The 25,601-nt window shown below is 43.5% G+C and overlaps 1 protein-coding gene across 7 annotated transcripts in view; it reads right to left on the bottom strand.

Annotated features, from left to right (window-relative positions):
- LOC134353705 (uncharacterized) overlaps positions 1 to 24,963 on the bottom strand; it is a 66,880-nt gene extending 41,917 nt beyond the window's left edge. For all 7 annotated transcript variants that reach the window (XM_063061984.1, XM_063061985.1, XM_063061986.1 and 4 more), the window contains exon 1: positions 24,626 to 24,963. In XM_063061984.1, coding sequence (XP_062918054.1) covers positions 24,626 to 24,749 — 124 coding nt within the window. In that variant the 5' untranslated portion in view covers positions 24,750 to 24,963. The remainder of the gene's footprint in view (positions 1 to 24,625) is intronic.
- Positions 24,964 to 25,601: the final 638 nt, after the last annotated feature.

The raw sequence follows: 25,601 nt of genomic DNA, 5'->3' as shown, positions 1-25,601 counted from the left end.
CTCTCGGAAAGGGGTGTCCTCAGTCGCTCCAATAGTGTGGCAAGTATTCCTGGTGTAACCAATATCAGACTCATCTGTAGAAAATACATCTTGGCATCCCAACATCTTCACAGTTAACTTTCTTTTCCATTCCTTGGCCGCACCAGCAAATTTGGGGGATCCTGTTACTCTAGCTCCTCCTCCAGGACATAGCATGACAGATTTAAACTGGATGCAACACACAGTTCCTTGTTTCTGTCCATCATCCTGCTTAGGAGAAACTTTCAGCCTCTCAAAAGCAGCTCTGAGCACAGGGTGAATGGACAAGGTTTTCAATAAGTTCTCTCCAGTTCTCTCCTAGCATGCTCCCAGGAGCCTTCTCACAATGGCAGCATTTGTTCCCACTAGAATGGAAGCTCCAGCCCTTTCAACTGGATCCGGGCAGACCAACGCTGGTGTGTCAATAGTCTTAGTTACTCCAACATCTGCTTCCGAAAACTCCAGCTTCAACGAGAAGTGACCATCGTATGGGTACTCATCAACACAAACCTCCGAATGTCAAGGGCACTGAGTGGTGTCAAAGGTAAATGTGTCAAATACTGCTTGTAAAACGATTTATAAAGCAAAGTAACTTGAGAACCTGTGTCAAGTATGGCTCCAGCATAAACACCTTCAATCCGTTATGGATACAACAGAGCTTGATACCACTGAACCTTCAGGAATAGTGTTTGATACTTTAGCATTTCTCTTAATAAACTGACAGGAATGTTTCCTCTCTGAAATGTCAGCCCATTCCTTTACTGGGTCCCTCCATTTTAATTTTTTTCTTCTCTGTTTGCTTAACCGCTGATTTACTTTCCTAAGATTTTCTTGTCCTTCACACTCCCGTTTGAACTGTCCATCTTCTCCACAGTTGTAACAGAAAACACTGGTCACTTCCCTGGTCACGGGACACCGCTCAGCAGCAGCCTTCACCTTGGTACGTCCCACCAGTGGGTCTGACTTCTTATCGGCCTAGTCAGGCTTGGTGGCAGCACCAACTGATATCATCCGAAATACCTCGGCCCTCAGATCTTTCCCGACATCCTACAAAACCCTGTTTGTGTGGCATCAGGGGTCACTTTAGCGCCAGAGGCTACTACCAAAGACTGTGCCCCACTGACAGAGGCCTCCCACTCCTCCACTGCATTTTCCTCCTCTCTTCTATGAGTAATTCAGTAAAAGATGGAGAATGCCACATCTTGTGGGTCATTTGAATATGTAGAGCAATTATGTCATGTGACAATGTGCCCTTCACAACTTGCTCCAGCAATCAATTTCTCTCAGACAGGTGAATGCCCCCTTTGTGGCACAAACAGTGCAGCAGCTTCCCCAACCTGAAAATGTAGGCAGACAACTTGTCTCCTTCCTCCTGGAGCGTGTCTTTAAACTTCTTCCTAAGATCGGCTGTACTTCCAGCAGTGCCAAAAGCATCTTTCAGAGCTTGCAGATAATTAGCTGATGTGGCCAATGGATTTTCTGCCTTGAAGAACCTCACCATATCAGCCGCTGGCCCCTTTGAACTCTCTACCAATCTCTATTCATCTGGGCTGCGGGTGTCCACCCTGCTCAGAACACAAGCATCAGATACGGGCAGTATCTCTGAATTGCACCAGCGCTTAATCCCTGCGCTGTCCACAATCATGTATCTTAATCACTTTCCCGGACAGTAGTTAAAGACAGGCTTAAACACAAACCCACTTAATCAATTCTCAGGGCAATCACACTATGTTCAATGAATTCAATCTAGGATGATAGCCCCGGCAACGAAACCCCTTTTTGCTGGGCTCCTCTGGAAACTCAGCTTCTTGGCCCCTTGCTAACAGTCACTGGACTTCGCGCAAGGAAACCATCTTTCTCAGGCTCCGTACGTCTAGGGTGTATGCAACTTTGGTCCTGCTAAACCCATGAGATTGGGATATCTCACTCACCCAAACCCCAGTTTGTGTGAATACTGTGTGATTTACTGCCCCCCACCCCCTCGTCGTTGCCAAGAAATAACAGACCGTACACTGCATACAATTACAAGGAATACATAATTAAGAATGTTAACTTAAGCTAACCATCATTAAAGAAAAAAAACAAAAGGGTCCATCATAACTAAACAGTCAAATGTGCACATAAGTAGGAGCTCATCTTGCAGTTGTCTAACTCACGTGCTGGACCCTTAGTCTGCGTGAAAGGACACACCACCTTCCAAATGTCGCTCGAAATCCATCTCAAACAAATGGGTTCTCCCACGGGAGGATTGGGCCTTCCTCTTTGAAACCATTGATCTGCACAAAGCACCTTGTGCAACAGGGACAGCATCCTCAGCCATCTTCCCTCCTGTCTGCTCCCAGCTCCCGCCAAAAAGAGGTCGACCCACACCTGTGCCCCTCAAAAAAAATCCTCTTTGCCCAGCGTTCTCTAGAACCTTCTCCCAATTCCACCATCCTGATTGGCTGACACCACATTCCTAAGTTGAAGAGCAAAGCCCCTTATTTCAGCCCATACCCAAAAAAGGCTGACAGCAGAACAGACTGCTTACAGAACTGCTAAGATGAAATATCTACAGCACAGCAATTAAAAACTTAACAGGGTGTTACCCCAGTAGATGTGGGTCTGAGGCTATAGGGGGAGGTTGACCAAGTTAAGACTTTATTTCTTGGAACCAAAGAGACTGAGAGGAGCCTTATGGAGGTGGACAAAATCATGAGGGCTATGGATATGGTGAATGCCATACCTTGGTCTTGGTCTTTCTCCCAAGGAAAGGGAATCAGAGAGAAAGACATAGGTTTAAGATGGGAAGGGAGAGATTTAAAAGGGACCTGAGGGGCAACTTCTTCACAGAGTCAGGTGTATATGGAACAAGCGGACAGAAGTTGTTAAGGCAGGTACAATAACAATTTAAATACATTTTGAACGGGTTCATGGATAGAAAATGTATAAGGGATACAAACCAAACACAGGCAAATGGGATGAGCTATGATGGGCATCTTGGCACAAGATGGACTGAAGGACATGTTTCTATACTATATGGCTGCCGTATAGCAACGTGCCAGAAGCCACACAGGTTTCCACTGCCATCGGAAGGTAGATCATTCCAATGAAATGGTTCGTAAGCCGAAATGTCGTAAAGTGAAGAAGCAAGTACCATTTATTAATATGGGAAACATTTTTGAGCGTTTCCAGACCCAAAAAATAACCTACCAAATCATGCCAAATAACACATAAAACCTAAAGTAACAGTAACATATAGTAAAAGCAGGAATGATATGATAAATACACAGCCTATATAAAATAGAAATACTTTTTGCAATAATTGAAGCACAGTCTAGCACAGTGAAAATCTCACGCATGTGCTCTTGGTGGAAGCACTCTCTCCAGTAACCTTTAAGCTATTAGGCTGCCAAATCATACTAAATGACACAAAATACACAACCTATATAAAGTAGAAATAATGTATGTACAGTGTAGTTTCACGTACAGGAATCGGGATGGTGTTTTAGGCTGAGTCGTCGGAAGTTGGGGTGGTGGGAGGTAGAGGAATCTGGGGTGTCATATCATCGTAGTCTATTTCCAATAGGGCAGCCAGGTCATCTTCTATGTCTGCCCGCCTCGATGTTGAAGGTCGAGGTTCGTCGTCTGCTGTGGCTGATGTGCAAGGCTTGAAAAACGAGTGTACTTGACTGCTGAGCCTCGCGCATTTTTAGATCATACAGTTCTTTGTAAGCACTCAAAACATCCTGCAAACCTGCCCTAAACCTATGTGCCCTTTCAAAATTAAAGTCAGATTTTTCTGCAATCATTGCAGTGCTGTCAATTGCAGCGAAAATCTCATGCAACTGCTTCACGTTCAGTCCTTGGACGACTTCATTTTCGCTACTGCGTTCCATTTCGATTGTTATCCTTTCCTCTTGCAATTGCATCCGCTCTTCATCTGTCAATTCTTGGTCATGGGATGCCAAAACCTCTTCAACATCATCTTCGTCAACTTCCACAAACCCAGCCTCCTTAGCCAAGCTCACTAATGTCGTATTTATTGTTGATGGTTCAAAGCCTTTAAAATTGTTCACTGCTTCGGGACTGCTACGTACCCCGTAACTGGTTTGCCAAACCAGCAGAAATGGACCACTTAGTTGGAGTCTGGATTACCGGAACTAAGAAAGTGTTATTAAAGAAATAAGTAACACAGTACTCTAATCCTAAGGATATAAATGCAACAGGTTAGCAATGATAAAACACGCATGTACACAGAACTAGGAAAATAGGAATCAATCAAGCTCTATCGCAGTCTAGGGGTAAAATGATCAGTCTCAAGTGACGCAGAGTTCAATTCAGCTTAGTACAGTTCGCAGTAATCGCTGTTGTGCTGTTGGAGAGAGAGAGAGAGAGAGAGAATATGCAAATTCTGATTCAAACAGACCTTTGCTCTTCGCAGTTAGCTTTTGGGCGAACCCTTTTATGTCTTCTGTGGTCACCAACTGTGACCCCTCCGTTCCGGATACGACTGCTCTTCCACGGTGAACCTGGCACCCAGGCAAGGGCGGACACACACACCAGGTTCCCGCCGATCGTACCTTTTCACCCTGTGCGTCAATGGTGGGTCCCACGACCAGACCTCCAAACTCCACCAACTTGTGGGGGCACACCGCTTTTCCAGGGTCTCGTTATCTCGTGATCTCGTGGTTATCTGTCTTGCCTTAGCGAACCTGTTCTTTTTAACCCCCTGCTGGGGTATCGCCTGTCCATCAAACTTCAAACAGTTCAGGTTCAAAGCAACCAGTCTGTCAATACTCGGAACTGTGTCTCTTTTCGTTAATCTCTCTCCTCTCTCATTAACATTTTGAACGTTTCTGCATTTGTCTCTCTTATTTCTCTCATCAGCATCAATCTTCTGATAACTTGGTTTTTCGTTACACCCCTACCCTTCAAAGGATTTTTACCAGGGTAAAAATTATAGGCATGAATACATTATTAGATACACACTAATATACAGGGTCATCAGTTATTCAGCTAATACAGAGAACCTTAAGTTGTCAACACCTTGACAGACAGTCAGCCATCACCCTTCCGTTCCTTTTATATGTGTTATTTTAATAATCCTCTAAGACCAGGCTCCAACTTAGCAAACTTCATAGTGGCCAAAAACACTAATGGGTTGTGATCAGTGTAAATTCTCAATGGTTTCTGTCGCGGACAAAGATAACAAAGGTCGTCCCACACAAACTTAGCATTCTTTGGCAAGAGCTTAGTAAGAGGGAGGGTAATATCTGCAAAGTTTTTGCAAAACTTCCGATAGTACTCCACCATCCCCAAGAACCATCTCAGGGCTCTCTTGTCTGTCAGGGTGGGGACTTCAGAGATAGCCCGCACCTTAGCCTGCATTGGTGCCAGCTGCCCCTGTCTTACCACAAATCCCAGATAAGTGATCTTTCCGTGGCCGAATTCACTATTTGCGAGGTTCACTGTCAAGTTGGCTTCAAACAGGTTTTTAAACAGCTCCTCCCACGTGTCACTCCAGACCACTAAATCGCCAATATACGCTTCTGCGTTCTTTAGCCATTTTGTCACTGAATTAATCATCCTATAGGGGTGTTGCTCACTAGGCTGACCTGATGTGACAACAACACCATGTCCTGGCTCTTTGCATCGCCTTGGGACATCCGGACATACATGTGCGTGCCGGTTAATTAGCTTTATCAATGGCTTGCTCTGTTTGGGGGTTAAGGGAGAGAACTCATCAGCAAAGTTGGCCAAAACAATAGACTTCTCCCATCTGGTCGGCACCATACTTATCTTTTCAAAATGGGTTTTCCCCTTATCAGGTGGCACCCTAGCCTCATTAATTTTCATGATGACACCAACAACTAGATCTGTTTTCTGATTGTGGTAAGCTTTTAACATGTTAAAAGCCTGTAACTGTGTTAGCTCACGTCTACAATAGTCAATAGCATCCTTCCTCCTGTGCGGCCAGTAAGACTCTTTCACGATTCTATCGACTGTCTTCCTCACACCAAAATGTCCACCGAGGGATATCTTGTGGGCCAGGTTAAAAATCTCATCCCCATAAATTTTTGGCACCACCCCCCATTCCTCATCTGCGGGCACGGTACTTGGTCTCCATTTCCTCCTTTGTACTCCCTCCTTCACATAATAGCCCACTGGCTCCCTTTTTAATTCTGCTTTGGAGACAGCCGTCTCCGTCAAAACGATCAGCTCCTCGTCTCGCTCCTGTGCCTGTATAAATTCCTTCCTTGCTAACGATAAGTCTACCTTAACTTCCGTTTCACTACGCTGCTTCTCACTTTCTAACCCCTCCTGGCACAAGGCTGGTAAAAACGTCTCAGCTAAATCTATATTCACTTTGGCAGCCTTTCTGGACATGCGTCGAGTCACTGCGCAAACGGGATAAGCCTGTGAGTCCGTGGGCGGGGCCTCAATGCTGGCAGGCTGGCTTGTCAATCTTACTGCTGGGTACACCTCTCTGCCGGCGAGGTCATTACCGAGTAAGACCTCCACGTCTTCCATCGGTAGTTCGGGCCTCACCCTGATCGTGACCGGTCTGGACACCAAGTCGCTTTTTAGGTGTATCTGGTGCAAAGGTACTGCTTCAGTCCCTTTCCCAATGCCTTTTTTCACCCTGATCTCCCCAGTCTGGGTCTCTGAACTAAAGTCTAACACACTCTTTAATATCAATGACTGACAAGCTCCAGAGTCTCTCCAGATCCGTACTGGAACTGGGTTTAATCCCTCCTTCACCAACACCAATCTGGCCGAGATAAACCCCTAGCACCCTTCCTGAACTTTATCAGACCTCTTCTCCCCTAGCGGTTTGTTTACCAGCTCAATACAGCCAGTCGGAACCATCGTTTTTCCTTTCCCCGTCTCCTTCTTTGGGGCAAAGCACCTGGATGCAAAGTGTCCGGCTTTCCCACAATTATAGCATACGACCCCAGGAGACTTCCTACCAAACTGCTCCCGGTCAACCTTATCCCTCTCACTAGTCCCCGGCTTACTTTCTGACTTTTCTGGCGGACTCTCCCCACCCTCTTGACTACCCTTCTGGTAGCCTTTACTCGGGGTAAACTTCGCTTTGTGCGTTAACACGTATTCATCCGCTAACTTAGCAGTTGCGACTAAGGTGTCTGCCTCTTTCTCATCTAGGTAGGGTCTCATACCTTCAGGGACACAACCTTTAAACTGCTCAATCAGTATTAGCTGTAGCAGTCTGTCATAATCCCCACTGACCCCTTTCAAGGCGCACCAACGCTCACAATACATCTGCATCTCACGGGCAAACTAAATACATGCAGCCCCACTGCTTCCTCGCATTCCGGAACCTCTGCCGGTATGCCTCCGGGACCAACTCCTAAATCCTGAGTATCGCCTCTTTCACCACATCATACCTCTGGGCATCTTCTGCGGACAAGGCCGAGTAAGCTTGTTGAGCCTTCCCTTTAAGTACGCTCTGAAGCAAAACAGCCCACTTATCCCTCGGCCAGCCCTGACTTGCAGCAATTTTTTCGAAATGGAGAAAGTACCGATCAACATCGGCCTCCTCAAATGGGGGAACCAGCCTAACCTCCTGGGTCGCCCTGAACCCTCCACCTTGGTTCGGCAAGGGCCACTGCGCTAGCGTCATCCTTAACTTCTCCAGCTCAAATTCCCTTTCCCTCTGTTTCTCCCTCTCTTCTCGCTCTAACTGCCTGTCCCTCTCTTCTCGCTCCAATTGCCTGTCCCTCTCCTCTCGCTCCAGCTGTTTTATTCTCTCTTCGTGTTCTAACTGCCTGTCCCTTTCTTCTCGCTCCAGCTGTTTTACCTGGAACTCGTGCTCAAGTCTCAATTTTCCCATTTGCAGCTGTACTGCTTCTCCACCAGGATTGCCCATAGATACCACCTCCAGCTCCCCTTGGGGAAACACACCTTTAGATACATAGTGCTCTATGATAGCTCTGTGCATCTCCGCTCTACTCATTGTCGACTTCCCCTTAAAAAGATTCAACCGTTTGGCCACAGTTGCCACTTCCGCTTTCCTGGCATCCTCTAATGCCTCCAAGGTTGGCGCCTTTAGAAATTCCTCAATCTCCATTTCTGCTGTTTGCCCTTTCTTTCTTTCGGGAATTTTAACCCAATCAATTTACCCAGTCCCAAATTTGGCGTTCAAAATCGCGGACGAGATCCCCACTTACATTACGTACCCCGTAACTGGGTTGCCAAACCAGCAGAAATGGACCACTTAGTTGGAGTCTGAATTACTGGAACTAAGCAAGTTTTATTAAAGAAATAAGCAACACAGTACTCTAATCCTAAGGATATAAATGCAACAGGTTAGCAATGATAAAACACACATGTACACAGAACTAGGAAAATAGGAATCAATCAAGCTCTATCGCAGTCTAGGGGTAAAATGATCAGTCTCAAGTGACGCAGAGTTCAGTTCAGCTTAGTACAGTTCGCAGTAATCGCTGTTGTGCTGTTGGAGAGAGAGAGAGAGAATATGCAAATTCTGATTCAAACAGACCTTTGCTCTTCGCAGTTAGCTTTCGGGCGAACCCTTTTACTGTCCTCTGCGGTCACCGACTGTGACCCCTCTGTTCCGGATACGACCGTTCTTCCGTGGTGAACCCGGCACCCAGGCAAGGGCGGACACACACACCAGGTTCCCGCCGATCGTACCTTTTCACCCTGTGCGTCAATGGTGGGTCCCGCGACCAGACCTCCAAAATCCACCAACATGTGGGGGCACACCGCTTTTCCAGGGTCTCGTTATCTCGTGGCGTCTGTCTTGCCTTAGCGAACCTGTTCCTTTTATCCCCCTGCTGGGGTATCGCCTGTCCATCAAATTTCAAACAGTTCAGGTTCAAAGCAACCGGTCTGTCAAAACTCGGAACTGTATCTCTTTTCGTTAATCTCTCTCCTGATCAATCTTCTGATAACTTGGTTTTTCATCACAGGACATAGTTTCCTCCAAACACCATCGAGACTGTTAGCCTATCAAGAGCATCTCCAATGTTGGCGATTGCCAGTTTTATATTGTAGTCTTTCCAGATCTCTCGCAAAGATTCTTCGGAGTTGTCCTCTCTGTCAATAGCACTTACTTAAGTGTAACACCCTTACGAGCTCTTTTAGGCTTTTCTGATACCTTCGAACTCATCTTGCTAACGGATGCACAAAATAAATCAAGATAAAGCACGTGTTTAAGCAATGGCAGCTAGAATGCAGTTCTGGGGGAGGAGCTTGGCTGCTCGGGGCGTGCGCTGCTTTTTTTCTCGTATGCTGCCATTTTTCATGCACTGCTTTTTTCATAACAGCGGTAAAACCTTCTGTTAGTGAAAACAGGGTACTAATGTAGGTCTTTCGTAACAGTGAGGTTTCGTAAAGCAAATGTTCGAAAAGCGGGGAACACCTATATTTAAATCAGCCTTGGGCTACAGCACAGGTCCCATCTTTGCTTTATTTGATAGTCATCTTACTGAACTACACCCCTGCAATACAGGAGGGATGCATTCCTAGAGAGCTATTCAAAATGCTATTTTCCATAATGTCTGGGAAGTTTTTACTCTCTGCCCCGCTGGTTGCCCGATCTGTAGACAAGAGAATGTAGATTGTATTGTAGACAGAAGTGAAGGTTGCTGTTGTAATTATTTCTGTTACCCAAACTGTATAATATGGGAGCTTTGCTAAGCCAGAGTCAATTTAACAGTTGCTTACCTCAGTGCTGTACTGTGGATAAGATTTTCTATTTGAAACAAAAAGGTATTTTTAATGCCAATCCGAAAGAAAACGTCATTTTTGTTAACATATAAATCTCAGATAACCTGGCATCCTCGGGACTTTGGTGGTGCAAGCCTCACAGATGTTCTAAATTATTGGATGCCCGTCTATTAACATGAAAGCAATTCCATTTCTTTGTTTCACATGTTACACAGTATTAAAATATTTTTCCAAAGAAAGAGTACGGGGAATAGAACCCAAGCAATTTCAGATTGACGATGGGTATCCCAACACTTTCTCACATTGGATCCCCAGCTTTGGCCACATAACACAAACTAACTCACACTCTTTAGAGTGTAGATGGTGCACAAGCATTAGGATTTCTGAACAACTGCGTGCAGCCTTTTCAATTCTAAATGTAATAGTAATTGGTAATCCTTGCATTTATATAGTGAAATAATGGAAAGATATTCCCAAGGTATTCTGAAGGAGTGATTTTGTTCCAAATTCAATACATGAAATCACAGAAAACATACAAATGACTTAGAATCTTAAATTAAGTCATTGGCTACTTTCTCAAATCATCCAAAAGGACCCCAACGTTGATGTGGTTTGGAGATTCATGTGCCTTAATGACCTGGAGAACTACAGCAGCTGAAGTCAGGGTTTTAAGCATTGGCTATTTGTTGGATCAGCCATGTTATACAGGTCAAAGGGTAGAAGCCAGACTAAGAGTGGTCCACTGATCCTCCAGGTTCAGGGGTTCAGCTCAGGGCTAACAACCTTGACTGATCAAACAAAACTGTTTGAAACAGCAATGAAGAATCCTTGGATTGCGACAGTATTCCTGAGACTCCAGCTGGGACTTGCATGACTGACAGTAAACAGAGATGAAGCTACTGACACGATGAAGGAAGCCCTGAACACTACCAGAGATGGAGGACTTTCATTGCTGCCCAAAACGCCAGTGGTGTGACATGCAAAAGAAGATCTTCTTTTACTCAAATAAAGTAAAACCTCCCAAAAAAAATTTTAAGTACTACTTTATTTTTAGATTATTTTCTGATTTTCAGATTTGCCATGGTCTCAGTCCACCCCTTCTGTACTTTTCTATAAACCCACCAACCCTCTGAAATATTAACACTTAAACACTTCCCATGTCTCCCTAATTTTTTGAGATAATTCTAATGTGAGCACTTCAGCAGCTGAAAATGCAACCACTATCCATGCAGTGAGTAAACTTGCAAATGATTTAGAGCCAAAATTGAAGAGCTGGAGATATTTCAGAGGGTATGGGGTTGCGAAAGAGTAGAATAAGAGACAGAGCATCTTGAGAAAAAGAAAATGGTGCAAAATTAAAGTTTTAATGAGAATTCCTCACCCTTTACCAGTTAAAACAGGGAAATCAGTTAGAGTCCAGTGACTTTGGGAGTAGGCTAAAGCCAGGGTCAAATCTGGAAGGAGTATAATACCTCCAGTCCAACTAACCAAGCTGTCAAAGCAAGCACCTCCTACTCCACCTGGGTAGAGTTTGCAGGTACCACATTGGCCTCAACAATACCTCAGAAGTACAGGGGTTGCAAGTTAGCTTCAACCCCAAGGAATTGCCAAAGAAGGGGTAAGAACGGGCAGAGAGGGGAGAGGAATTCATCAAGACAAGCTACAACAAACAAAAACCACTTCACAATCCAATCTGGAATTATGACAAATTTTGACTGGTGTCAACCAAATCCATAAGAGGCTCAATTATATAAATTTAACAAACATAACTGAAATAATAACCTGAACATCCTATTTTAGAGGAGGAAAACATTTTTATGGGTGGGGCACTCTAGTTAGAGCGTAGTTTAAAATGTATAATCATACCACAAAAGAAATATCACAAACAAGAGAAAATCTGCAGATGCTGGAAATCCAAGTAACACACTAATTGCTGGAGGTACTCAGCAGGCCAGGCAGCAACCATGCAAATGAATACAGTCAACGCTCTTGCTGAATGGTCTCGGCCCAAAACATCGACTGCACTTTAATCCCTAACCGGGTTGGCCTGCTGAGTTCCTCCAGCATTTTGTGTGTATTGCCACAAAATAAATAACCCATCTGCATTTTACTTGAAAGAATTGACAATAAACACACTCATAGGCGGCCTTAGCTATGTTTCACCCGTTTCAACTGAAATGGGCCCCATGCTCCCAGGGGCCTCCGACTGACATGCAAAAATTTAATGCACAGTTCCCAGACGCCACAATATTCTCCTGCTATTGCCAGCTGAACCACCAGTGGGCGCTCGCTGACTGACATCTGAGGGAGAGGAAGGAACATCGACTCAGACCATGAGAGGCCTGCGCCGGGCATCTTCATGCCTTACAATGCGCAAGTTGGAAGTCTGTGTGGGCGCCACTCCTCACACAGGGCAATGTGTGGCTTGCTCAAGAGCCTTGCTCAAAGGACACAAACACGCTGCCACAGCTGAGGCTCCAACTAGCAACCTTCAGATCAGTAGACGAACACCTTAACCACTTGGCCACGTGCCCAACACATCTGACATCTGAGAAATACATTAAAATATTTACTTCACTTGTAAACATTGCTCCTAGCAAAGAAGGCTACTTTTCAATGAGACGAAAATGAAACGCTCCTATCCTAGTGGTGTTGAAAAATGGAAAAAATTAGACAAAACAAAACGTCTAAATAGTCTCTCAAAAGTTACATCTTTCTTTGGTCCAGCATCTGTGAAAGGCCCGCCGACTGCAGTTGCTGCTGCACCATCGCCACAGCATGGGGCTGCAGTGCCAAGTGACAGTGTAAGCGGTACAGGAGATGTTGATAATCAGAGCAATGGAAATGAGAAGAACAATTCTCCTCAAACAGATGGTGATAGTGATGACCAAACTTTGTTTGATGAACAAGCACCACAGCATGATGACAGTCCTACAACTGAGACAGGTGAGGGAGATGCCGCCACCAGCACACCAAACAGAGAGAAAGCCCCACTAACATTCACAGAGACCGATCCAGCACATTGGCCAAAGCATATTACTAGTGACCAATGGATTGACATTGTTAGCAGAAGTCCCGTTCAGTTGGAGGACATTGATTATCCACAGAGCTGTCATTTTACCAAGGACAGATATCTTATGAAGATGAAAAATGGAGAAACCATTAGTAGGTCATGGTTAGTGTACTCAGAATCATCTGATTCAATTTTCTGTTTTTGCTGTACCCTATTTGACAAGCGAAATCACAGTCTCACTTGTGGAGGTTTCAGAGTGTGGGAGCGACTCACTCTCACACTCCAGGATCATGAGAAGTCAAATGCGCACTGTGCCAACATGGATAGCCGGCGTGAGCTGGAAACGCGCTTAAGAACGCACAGTGCCATTGACAGCACGTATCAAGAAATGCAAAGGCTGGAAAAAAAACACTGGAATGATGTAATGAAGAAGTTCATTGCCATAGTCTGTCACCTTGCAGAATGAAACCTTGATTTCCGTGGCCACAATTCCACCCTACATGAACCAAATAATGGGAACTTTCTAGGTCTGGTGGAGCTGCTTGCTGAGTTCGACTCAGTGATGAACGAACATGTCAGATGAGCAGAGAAAAAAGAGATTGCTGACCACTACATGGGGAAAACCATACAAAATGAGTTAATCACACTTACTGGAGACAAGACACTGGAAGCGATAACAGAGAGAGTAAAACAATCATGTTACTACTCAGTGATAATGGACAGCACCACTGACGCTGCACACATAGAGCAGCTCTCTGTGACACTGCGCATTGTCACATGCCAAGTAAATGTCGGAGCTACTGTTAGTGAGCATTTTGTCGGTTTCCTACCAGTGTTTGACACAACAGGTGCAGGCCTAACGAACATTTTCTTAACGCATATGGAGAAGTTAGGATTAGATATTTCAAAATGCAGGGGGCATGCATATGATAACGGGATCAATATGTGGAGGAAAATAGCGGGGTGCAGAAGAGGGTGCTAGATATTGACAAAAAGCTCTGTTCATGCTATGCGTCAGCCATAGCCTAAAACTAGTCATTGTCGATGCTGCAAAATCAACAGTGGAGTCTGTGAGCTTCTTGGGGGTGCTGCAACATCTATACACACAGAGGGGAGGAGAAGATAGTGGCGCGACGCGGCGCATGCGGCTGCTCCGAATTGATATCGTATTTCTTAAATAGGGGCTGCGCACAATCCTGATTTGATGAGACGGACGTGAGAAGCACAGAGGAACACCTGGAGAAACTTCTGAAATACTTGTTTCACTGCTGCTGCTACTGTGCGATCGAGAATCCCGGAGGGGAAGGCCCCAAATCCTTGGCTTTGCTTATTGCCTGTTGCCGGGGTCAAAGAGCTCGGCAGAGATGGTGCTCCGTGCTCGGTGTCGGAGTGCTGGTTGGAGGCTCGAAATCTTCAGAGGGACTCAGAGTCAGACTGTGGTCAGGTGCTTCCAGGATGCTGTATCGGCAAGCTTGTGGTGCTGGCAGCTCATGGCAGGGAGAGTTTCTCCCTTCAACTGTCTGTGTGAGATGATGTGACTTTCGAGAGACTTTGAGTTTTTTTTTACCGTGCCCATGGTCTGTTCTTCATCAAATTACGGTATTGCTTTGCACTGTTGTAACTATATGTTATAATTATGTGGTTTTTGTCAGTTTTTTTTAGTCTTGATTTGTCTTGTGTTTCTGTGGTATCATTCTGGAGGAACAAATTGTATCATTTCTTAATGCATGTATTACTAAATGACAATAAAAGATGACTGTAGGGGGACGTCACGTGATGACGTGGGATTGAGATGTATGAATCCATCTCTCCTGTAAAAAATCAGCAAAGTACCGTTTAAACAAAGAGAAGTTAATAAATACTTTCCGAAAACTACTTATAAACTTCTCAAGACTATTTTACGATATGCCTCGTAAATTGCAACAGAAGAAGTCTCCTGTTGTGAAGTCACCATGAGACGGGAAGAAATAAAGGCCTACTGCAGCGATGGAACCTCGGACTCGGGTTGGACCTCCTTTTGAGGAGACACATTTTATCTCTGGCGAAGAAGAACAGGGAGCAATGGCGGCGGTAGCGGTCCCTGGGAAGAAGATGCTGGACTTGCGCATGCGCAGACAAGTAGGCATGCGCAAATCGATACAACTCAAACTACAAGAACTGACGGCCACTGCAAGCGAAAGTGACTCAGAGTCAGAATTGGATTCCGCAGAGAACACAGATGAAGAAGAGGAGGAAGAACTGGAAGCGACTAAAGTAAAGGATATGATGGAGACATAAAAGAGGCTTTATTGCAAGTAATGATTGAATTAAAAGGATGAAAAATAGAGATTAGAAACATGAAGCTGAGCTATGATAAAGCTATGAAAAGACAGGAGAAAATGGATAAGAAACTTCAAAAGTTGGAAAGAACAATAGAACATATTAACGACAGAGTGGAAAAAACAGAAAATGATACGCTTGTCTGGAAAACGGAAAGAAATTGACTGTTGGAAAAAGTGGACGTGCTGGAAAATTTTAGTAGACGAAATAATATTAAGATTGTTGATCTTAAAGAAGGTACAGAGGGAGACAATCCAACAGAATTTTTTCAAAGATGGATCCCGGAAACTTTGCAAATGAAAGAGGGAGACCGATCAATTGAAATTGAATGGGCACGTAGAGCTCTAAGACCAAAACCAGAAGATGACCAATATCCACGATCAATTTTAGTAAAATGTTTAAGATTTCAAGACAAAGAAAGGATTCTACAGGTGGCTGCCCAAGCTGCCAAGAACAGAAAAGGGCCATTGATGATAGAAGGGAACAAAATTTTTTTCTACCCTGACATAAGTTATGAACTTTTGAAGAGAAGAAAGAAATTTAATCCAGTGAAAAAAGTCCTATGGGATCATGGTTATCAATTTGTACTGCGTTATCCTGCAACCTTGAAGATTTTTTGGCTGGCGGAGAAAAAAGATTTTTTGACGATTACCAGAAAGCGGAGGAGTTTGTGCGAGATTCTTCGAAGATACAAGAACAAACCCAAGGGAGTGAGATGGATTAAAGATGAAGATTTGGTCAAGGAATAGACTTGGTGGATTCTTAAAGGCGAAAGAATATATAAGTATATTATTAATTATATGATAGAGGGGAAGAAAGGTTAAAGTTTGAAGAATATTAGTTGGGAATAGTGACATTAATTTTTCTATATATATACAATTTTTTTGTTATGGGGGAGCTGGAAGAAATACTGACCAACCGCTACGGAATTCATGTGTGCAAGCGTGGCTATAGCCATGACCTGCAAAATGGAGGGGGGTAGTGTTGTGCTTTTTTTTCATTCACAACATTAGTACGGGGGTATTTTGTTATTTTTCTTTTTGTGTTATATCTATCTTTAATTTCTTTCTTTTTGCCTGGATGATTGGGAGGGAAACACATAGCAACATGGTGAAGTTTAAAGAGATTCCCCAAGGAACTATGAGAGTTAAGATGTTAAGTAATGCTTTAGATTGGAGTAACTTTGTTAAGAATAATGACTAATTTATTGAATTTTTTGACTTTTAATGTTAATAGGCTTAATGGACCGGTGAAAAGAAAAGAATCTTAACACATATTTAAGAAAATGAAGGAAGATTTAGCCTTCTTGCAGGAAACACATCTAACAGAAGCAGACCATCAGAAATTAAAGAGAGATTGGGTGGGTAGTGTTGTTGCAGCTTCATTTAATTCAAAAGCGAGGGGAGTAGCAATTAGAATACAATTAGAATACAGTTACCAATTAGAATACAAAATGTAATAATCGATTCTGCGAGGAGATATATGATTATACACTGACAACTTTTTTCCGAATTATAGACTGTCATGAATACTTATGCACCAAATGAAAATGATACAAAATTTATACAAGAACCTTTTTTGAACTTGGCTGATGCACATGAAAAAATATTAATAGGAGGAAATTTTAATTTTTGCCTAGACCCAGTCTTAGGTAGATCAACTAAGGCTGTTACAAAATCGAAGGTAGTAAAACTAACTTTATCATTGATGAAAGATTTAAATTTGATTGATAAATGGAGAAGCATCAATCCCAAAGAAAGAGACTATTCGTTCTATTCTAATAGACACAAAACTTACTCAAGGATAGATTTTTTCCTATTATCAATCAATATTCAACACAGAGTGAAAAATATGGAATATAAAGCAAGAATATTGTCAGATCACTCTCCTTTATTAATGATAATAATAATGACTGATATGGAAGAAGTGACTTATAGATGGAGATTTAATTCAACATTATTTAAACGTCAACATTGTTGTGATTTTATGAAAAAACAGATCCAATTTTTTTTGGATACAAACTCTCATTCAGTGGATGATAAATTTATACTATGGGATGCGATGAAAGCATACTTGAGGGGTCAGATAATAAGTCATACATCTAAAATTAAGAAAGAATATATGGCAGAACTAGATCAATTGGAAAAAGAGATTACTCTCACAGTGGTGGGGCATTGGAAACAAGGGTGGACCCAAATGCAAGACACTTCTTGTGAGGTTACTTGGGTTTAGTTTATTGTACGATACCAGGAGAGCAAGACAGAAGCAGGAATAGCGAACAGGATAAGGACTGAGGACTACGACTAGGCTGGGACCAAGGGTCTGGGCTTGGACTCGGAAACGGCTCCCAGAACTAGAGGAGACATGAAGAGGTTAGAGTACCTGGGTCTTGCCTCGGGCTCGGACCCAAGAACCAGGAATGGGTATGACTTGGGCTAGGGAGAGGAGGAACATGGAAAACAGAGCCTCGGTCACAGGAGAGCAGGTACATGGAACCATGGACACATACACAGAACAGAGAGCCGGGACCCCTCCTTGAGTACAGGACATAGGGCTGGGACTCGCACACAGAACAGAGAGCCGGGACCCCTCCTTGGGTACAGGACATAGGGCTGGGACTCGCACACAGAACAGAGAGCCGGGACCCCTCCTTGGGTACAGGACATAGGGCTGGGACTCGCACACAGAACAGAGAGCCGGGACCCCTCCTTGGGTACAGGACATAGGGCTGGGACTCATGACCCTCCGTGGGGCAACGGCAAGACAGCCTGACTTACCCCACGGAGGCGAGGACAAGACACAAGACATGACCCCCCCGCAGGGCAACGGCAAGACAGCCTGACTTACCCCAGGGGACAAGGACAAGACAAGACACGACTCCCCGTGGGGCAATGGCAAGACGGCCTGACTTACCCCATGGAGGCGAGGACAGGACAGGAGAAGACATGACTCCCCGCGGGGCAACGGCAAGACGGCCAGACTTACCCCATGGAGGTGAGGACAAGACAAGACAAGATCAACACGAATGAACACCAGACAGTACCTATCTAGCTCTGGTGATGGAACTAGACTAAAGTGCAGGCGGGGGCTGCAGACGAGGGCTAGAGGCCAGAGGGGCAGAGAAGGGATTCAGACAAGGGGGTAGGACAGGAATCACAGACCACCAGGGCCAGGACTAGACTCAGAACTGGGAAGCCGCCAGGGCCAGGACTTGACATGATACTTGAACGCCGCCAGGGCCAGGACTTGACATGATACTTGAACGCCGCCAGGGCCAGGATTTGACATGATACTTGAATCCCGCCAGGGCCAGGACTTGACGTCGTACTTGAATGCCGCCAGGGCCAGGACTTGACATGGTACTAGGACGCCGCCGGAGCCAGGACGTGGACGTGGTACTTGGACGCCGCCAGGGCCAGGACTTGACATGATACTTGAACGCCGCCAGGGCCAGGATTTGACATGATACTTGAATCCCGCCAGGGCCAGGACTTGACGTCGTACTTGAATGCCGCCAGGGCCAGGACTTGGACGTGGTACTAGGACGCCACCGGAGCCAGGACGTGGACGTGGTACTTGGACGCCGCCAAAGCCAGGACCTGGCATGGTACTTGGACGCCGCCAGGGCCAGGACTTGACGTGGTACTAGGACGCCGCCGGAGCCAGGACGTGGACGTGGTACTTGAATGCCGCCAGGGCCAGGACTTGACATGATACTTGAATCCCGCCAGGGCCAGGACCTGGCGTGGTACTTGAATGCCGCCAGGGCCAGGACGTGGACGTGGTACTTGGACGCCGCCAGGGCCAGGACTTGACGTGGTACTTGAACGCCGCCAGGGCCAGGATGTGGACGTGGTACTTGGACGCCGCCGGAGCCAGGATGTGGACGTGGTACTTGAACGCCGCCGGAGCCAGGATGTGGACGTGGTACTTGGACGCCGCCGGAGCCAGGACGTGGCGTGGTACTTGGACGCCGCCAAAGCCAGGACCTGGCGTGGTACTTGGATGCTGCCAGGGCCAGGACTTGACGTGGTACTTGAACGCCGCCAGGGCCAGGACGTGGACGTGGTACTAGGATGCCGCCGGAGCCAGGACGTGGACGTGGTACTTGGATGCCGCCCGGAGCCAGGACATGGACGTGGTACTTGGATGCCGCCCGGAGCCAGGACGTGGTGCTTGGAACCTCCGGGTAGCGCCGAGCTCTTGACTCGGCCTGAGAACAGTAGACAGCGGTTCTTGATTCTCTCTGACGGGTTAACTGATGGACCCACCTTGATGAGGAAACTTTGCAGGCTCACTTTGGCGAGGTAGCTGGACAGGGTTGCTCCAGTGAGGAAAGGCAGATTACCGACACTCGCTGCGGGCGGAGACAAGGCTTGCTCCGGCCAGATGACATTGGCACACCGTGACTTTGCAGACTTTGAAGACGCTCCCACACCGAACGGCTGAAAGCCGGAGACTATAAACTACCGGTTCAGCCGAGGGTTAATTCCTTCTAATCACCAAAGTCGAGGGCACGGGAAAACAGGGAATCAATGGTCCAGATCGTAACATAAACAAGGTAAATTTAAAGGGACCCGATCCGGACCATGACAATTGCAAAATTAGAAAAAGAATCTCAAAGACATATGACTGAAGAAAAACGAAGGCAACTTGTCAATAAGAAGTTACAATATAATACGCTTCAGACATATAGAATGGAAAAAGCAATCACGAGAACTAAGCAAAGGTATTATGAGTTAGGTGAGAGAGCACACAAAATTTTTGCTTGGCAGTTGAAAACAGAACAGGCTTCCAAAACGATAAAATGCAATTAGAACAAGTGCAAATAAAATTACTTATAAACCTTTAGAAATTAATGAAACCTCCAAAAGTTTCTATTCTGAATTATATGAATCGGAATCACAAAATGATGTTAATGAGATAGAAAGGTTTTTTATCACAAGTAACTCTTCAAAAATTGAATTTGGAAGAACAGAAGGGATTAGATATGCCTTTTACATTAAAAGAGGTTGAAGAAGCGTTAGGATCACTTTGAAGTAATAAATCTCCAGGAGAGGATGGTTTTCCACCTGAATTTTATGGAGTTAATACGTCAAGCGGAAAAAATACATGAACTCCCAGAATCTTTCTCAGCAGTGATTGTAATAGTATTGCCAAAAAAAAGATAGAGATCCTTTAAAACCAGCATCATATAGGCCTATTTCTTTATTGAACACGGATTATAAAATAATAGCAAAAATTTTATCGAATAGATTATCAAAATATTTACCAAAATTAATACATATGGACTAAACAGGATTTATCAAAAATAGACAATTGGCAGATAATGTAACTCGGCTACTCAGTATAATCCATTTGGCACAAAAAAGGGAGGAGATGAGTATAGTAGTAGCCTTGGATGCAGAAAAAGCATTTGATAGATTGGAATGGGATATTTTATTTAAAGTATTAGAAAAATATGGGTTAGAAACACCTTTTATAAACTGGATTAAAACTTTAAATACTAACCCTAATGCTAAAGTAGTGACAAATAGTCAAATTTCAACACCATTCCCGTTAAAAAGGTCAACCAGACAAGGTTGTCCATTATCACCTGCTTTATTTGTATTGGCAATAGAACCATTAGCAGAACTAATTAGAATTGATTCTGATATTGAGGGTTTTAGAGTTAATCAGGAGGAATATAAAATTAATCTATTTGCTGATGATGTTTTGATTTACTTAACAAACCCACAGCATTCGTTATGTAAATTATCTTCTAGATTGGATGAATATGGGAAACTATCAGGGTATAAAATAAATTGGAATAAAAGTGAAATTTTATCTCTTACTAAAGGAGACTATAGCCAATGTCGATTAGTAACCCAATTTAGGTGGCCGGTAAATGGTATAAAGTATTCAGGTATAAGACTTGATAATGATGTAAAGAATTTATATAAATTTAATTATTTACCACTATTGAAAAAAATTCAAGAAGATCTTGACAAATGGATGATACTACCAATAACATTAGTGGGTAGAGTCAACGTTGTAAAATTGAATATATTTCCTAGATTACAGTATTTGTTTCAAACATTACCAATACAATTGCCACAGAAATTTTTTCAAGAGTTAAATAAATGTGTGAGAAAATTTCTTTGGAAAGGTAACATGTCAAGAATATCATTGGAAAAATTGATATGGAAATTTGAGTTAGGAGGGTTACAACTTCCAAACTTTAAGAATTATTATAAAGCAAATCAACTTAGATTTATTGCATCTTTCTTTGATGAACATAAACCGGCATGGATTAGAATAGAATTAGATAAAATAGGAGAAAATACACCTGAAGATTTTATATATAAATGGGAATCTAAATGGATACGGGAAAAGAAAGAATCTCCTATATTAAAAGATTTGATTGATCTATGGAATAAGATAAACATTGATAATAAAATAAAGAAATCTTTATTAGCAAGGAGGCCTTTGATGCAAAACAGACTTATTCCTTTTACGATGGATAATCAACTTTTATATAGTTGGTACCAAAAAGGGATTAGATCTATAGGAGACTGTTATGAACGAGGTATATTGATGTTATTTGAACAATTAATGAATAAATATAAAATATCAAATAACACTTTCTTTTGTTACCTTCAATTAAGGGCTTATTTAAAAGACAAACTGGGTCAAACAATGTTTTTGCCAAAACCCAATGAAATTGAAATTTTAATTCAAAAAGGAAAAATTTTTAAAATTATTTCTTTTATGTATAATTTGATACAAAAACAGACAATTAAACAAGGAATCCACAAGTCAAAACAAAAATGGGAAACAGATCTGAATATTAATATCGATGAAACAAATGGTCAAGACTGTGTCTTGACAGCATGACAAATACAATAAACATTCTACTTAGATTAGTACAATATAATTTTTTACACCAATTATATATTACACTGCAAAAAATAAATAGATTAAATTCAAACTTATCTGATCAATGCTTTTGGTGTAATCAAGAAATTGGTACTTTCTTACGTTCTATTTGGTCTTGTTCCAAAATTCAACCTTTTTGGATAAATTTAAGAGTTTTATTGGAACAAATTACTGGAACTCAACTTCCACATAACCCTATATTATTTCTATTAGGTGATATTGAAGGGATAAAACCAAAACTTAAACTGAATAAATATCAGAAAGAATTTATAAAAATTGCATTGGCGGTAGTCAAGGAGGCTATAGCAGTTACTTGGAAATCAGATTCGTATTTAGGTATGGATCGTTGGAATAATGAAATTTCTAGTTGTATTCCACTCGAAAAAATTACTTATAATTTAAGAGATAAATATGACACATTTTTGAATATTTGGCACCCATATTTACAAAAGATAGGATGGCATATTTAGTTGCTCCGATGATAAAGATGTTGGTCCCTTGGGGAAAGTAATAAATAAATATACTAAATTTATTTTGAATCCCATGGAGCATGTGGAAACTTTCCAATATCTAGGCAGGTCTTCTTTCTTCTTTCTTTTTCTTTTTTTTCAGGTAGGGATATATATCGGGGGTAGGGTTAAGGGGAGGGAGGAGGGTAGATATTATCATTCTATGTAATCATTTCGAAAATTAAAAAAGATGACTGCGTGTCCTCATAATCTAATCTATTCAGCTCATCGACACAGAGATGGGAGCTTTTCAAGAACGTGCCACAGATGACCATCAAGGCCATATCCAACACACGATGGGAGTGCCGCGTGGAAAGTGTGAAAGTCCTGCGCGACCAGCTTCCCGATGTTGGCAATGTGCTCCTGTCACTGATTGAACATGCCACACAGAAAGGTGACAGTGAAACCACATCTGCAGCCAGAGGCCTAGAACAGGAGATCGTGTCATGGAAATTCACGCTGACTGTTATCATCTGGTACAACGTTTTACATGAGGTGAGTCAAGTCAGCAAGCTGCTCCACAGCTCACAAGTGGGAATTGATCTGCTACAGCGCGAGGTGGAATATGTTCTGAAATTTCTAAAGGAATACAGAGAGAACGGCCTTTCATCCACCCTAACAGATGCCAGAGACATAGCTGAAGAGGTAGGGATGTCAATGGTCTTTCCAATCGCACGAATCAGAAAACTAGAATGCCAGTTCCAGTACGAGCCCCCAAAGTGCAGATCTTTCCCTGACAGTGGCACCCGAGGAACGGTACCAGAGAGAACTTTTCCTTCCACTGGTGGACTCTGCCATCACAGGCATTAGTGAGCACTTCAAGCTGATGGAGTCATTTTACAGTCTGTTTGGCTTCATTTATGGAAGAGAGGAAATTAAAAAAGCCATCCAAAGTCGCACACTGAAAGACAGCTGCGTAAACATGGAGAGAGGACACTTGGTAATGTGGATGCTGAGGACCTTTTGCGCGAGGTTTCGGCTGCTGTCAGTGCCGTGCTTGCAAAAGAAACCACTGGCTTGCAGATTCTGAGCTACATTTACAGCAACAATCTGGTTGAAATGTATCCTAACCTCACCATTGCTCTAAGACTCATGCTGACAGAGCCTGTGACTGCAGCGAGCGGAGAGAGAAGATTTTCGAGGTAAAGCTCATCAAAACGCATCTGAGGACAACTATGCTCCAGGAGCGTCTGTCAGCTCTTGCTCAGATATCAACTGAGCATGAAATAACAAGATCGCTGGACAAGGATGAGCTCATTCTCAGCAGTCAAGCACAGGAGGGTGGTGAAGTTCTAGTGGTAAGTCTTTTAACACATTTTTAGCAGAAATAAAGTTTATAATTAAAGTAATAAAATAAACCATGAATTTCACTCAAAATCTGTATAGGCGATTAGGCGGTGTTTCCACAAATCGTAGTGTCAGTGTCTTTCTCTCTCTCTCTCTCGCGCGCGCGCACACACACACACACACACACACACACACACACACACACACACACACACACACACACACACACACACACTCCTGTTCGCGCTCCAGGCCTTACGGAGCTGTCCGTGGTGCTGAAAGAGCGCGAGACGCAGTTTTGTTATAAACATCCAGTAGTTAACTTTCAGACAATGTTCATTGAATAAATAAAGTGTGAATTTTCATTAAATATGACATTGCTTTTCTTATTAATTTAATTTGAGGGAAATTGTTTAAGCTGTTCTTATGTCAGCTGATACCTAACACATAGTTGCTGAAAAGGGCGAGGCTTCTCCAAAGCAAAAAATGTCATTGTTTCAGTTTTTAATTAAGAGAATTGTTTGGATTATGTTGAGCTGTGTGTCCATTATGCTGAAAGTGCATATAATGCATCAACGTTTAAGTCCGAAATTATACTATTATTGATGCAAACCAACTTGAATATTCGATTTTTTCCTTTCTTTTTTTTTGAGAAGCGGGGGTAGGGCCCCACATTAACTCTTGAAACGGGCCCGCAGATGCTTAAGGCCGCCTATGAACAGACTACAAAAGTTTTAAGCTTTTTTGTACGATTCTCGAGAATGTTCTTTTAAAGGAAACCTTAGCCAGACTCCATTTTATGCCCCGCCGTTTAAATCTGCTTTACCCAGAGGAGAGGAGTAACCGCACTCTGACACCTTACCTGCCGCAGGGGTGAACCACACAACAATCAGAAACAACACCAGGGGTCCCGAAGCCCCTGACCACCGGTATCGCCGCGACCTCGCCCAAGCGCGGCTGGAAGAAAAACCCAGCTTCGCCGCCATTTCAGATGGAAAAACAACTGTTTTCACTTTCGTATTCTTCACGTGGTTTGTTCGGGTAAATACCCATCATCATAGAATATGTTTTAATTTAACCATACTGTCTTGTCAAGCACCGTCTCCGCAAGACTGGCCGTATACATTGCATTGCCCTTAATGTTGTAAGAACGTATCGAAAACTGAGGCTGCAGTCTTACAGAGGTGGGCGGAAAGCGGTGTCCAGGAAACGAGGCTGCGGGGTGACGGTGACCCTGCTCATCCTCGGAGAGAGAGAGAATCATTCAGCGCTTCGGGAGGCGGCGACTGCTGCCGATCCAGCGCCTCTCATGCTCGACCCTTTACCAAAATAAAACCTGTGACCAGAGCCCGCCAGGGACCCCTCCGTTCCGTGATGGGAATTTTTAACATTAGCTGGCGCTGAGACCTTTCTACTGGCAATCCGTAACCAATCTACCCAGTCTGGCTCTTGTTCTTCATTTGTTTGCCTGCACTTGACCTATCTAAATACATGACTATAAAATGCATTCTGTTATTTTTGCAACCTGAATATACTTATTTATGGAATGATATGTCTGGATGGCTTCCAAACAAAATCTTTTCACTACATCTTGGTGTTGGTGTTATTGTCACATACCAATACCAGTGGTAGCAATCATGCTGTTGATAAAACTCAAGGGTGTCTGATGTTCAGCAACACTGTAGCCCTGCTGGTACCATATTCTGGCTCTCTAGTCAAGTCTTGGGAGCTCCCAAGTGCAGGCATGAAATACGTAAAGGAAATCAAGTGGTGAAACCTTTCATACTTCATGTGTCTGTTAGATGACAAGCAAATCTGTCTTCCTTTGGGTTTTTTTT

This window comes from Mobula hypostoma, chromosome 11 (assembly GCF_963921235.1).
Source record: "Mobula hypostoma chromosome 11, sMobHyp1.1, whole genome shotgun sequence".
Classification (NCBI taxonomy): domain Eukaryota; kingdom Metazoa; phylum Chordata; class Chondrichthyes; order Myliobatiformes; family Myliobatidae; genus Mobula; species Mobula hypostoma.
This window is presented reverse-complemented; position numbering and strand designations above follow the sequence as displayed.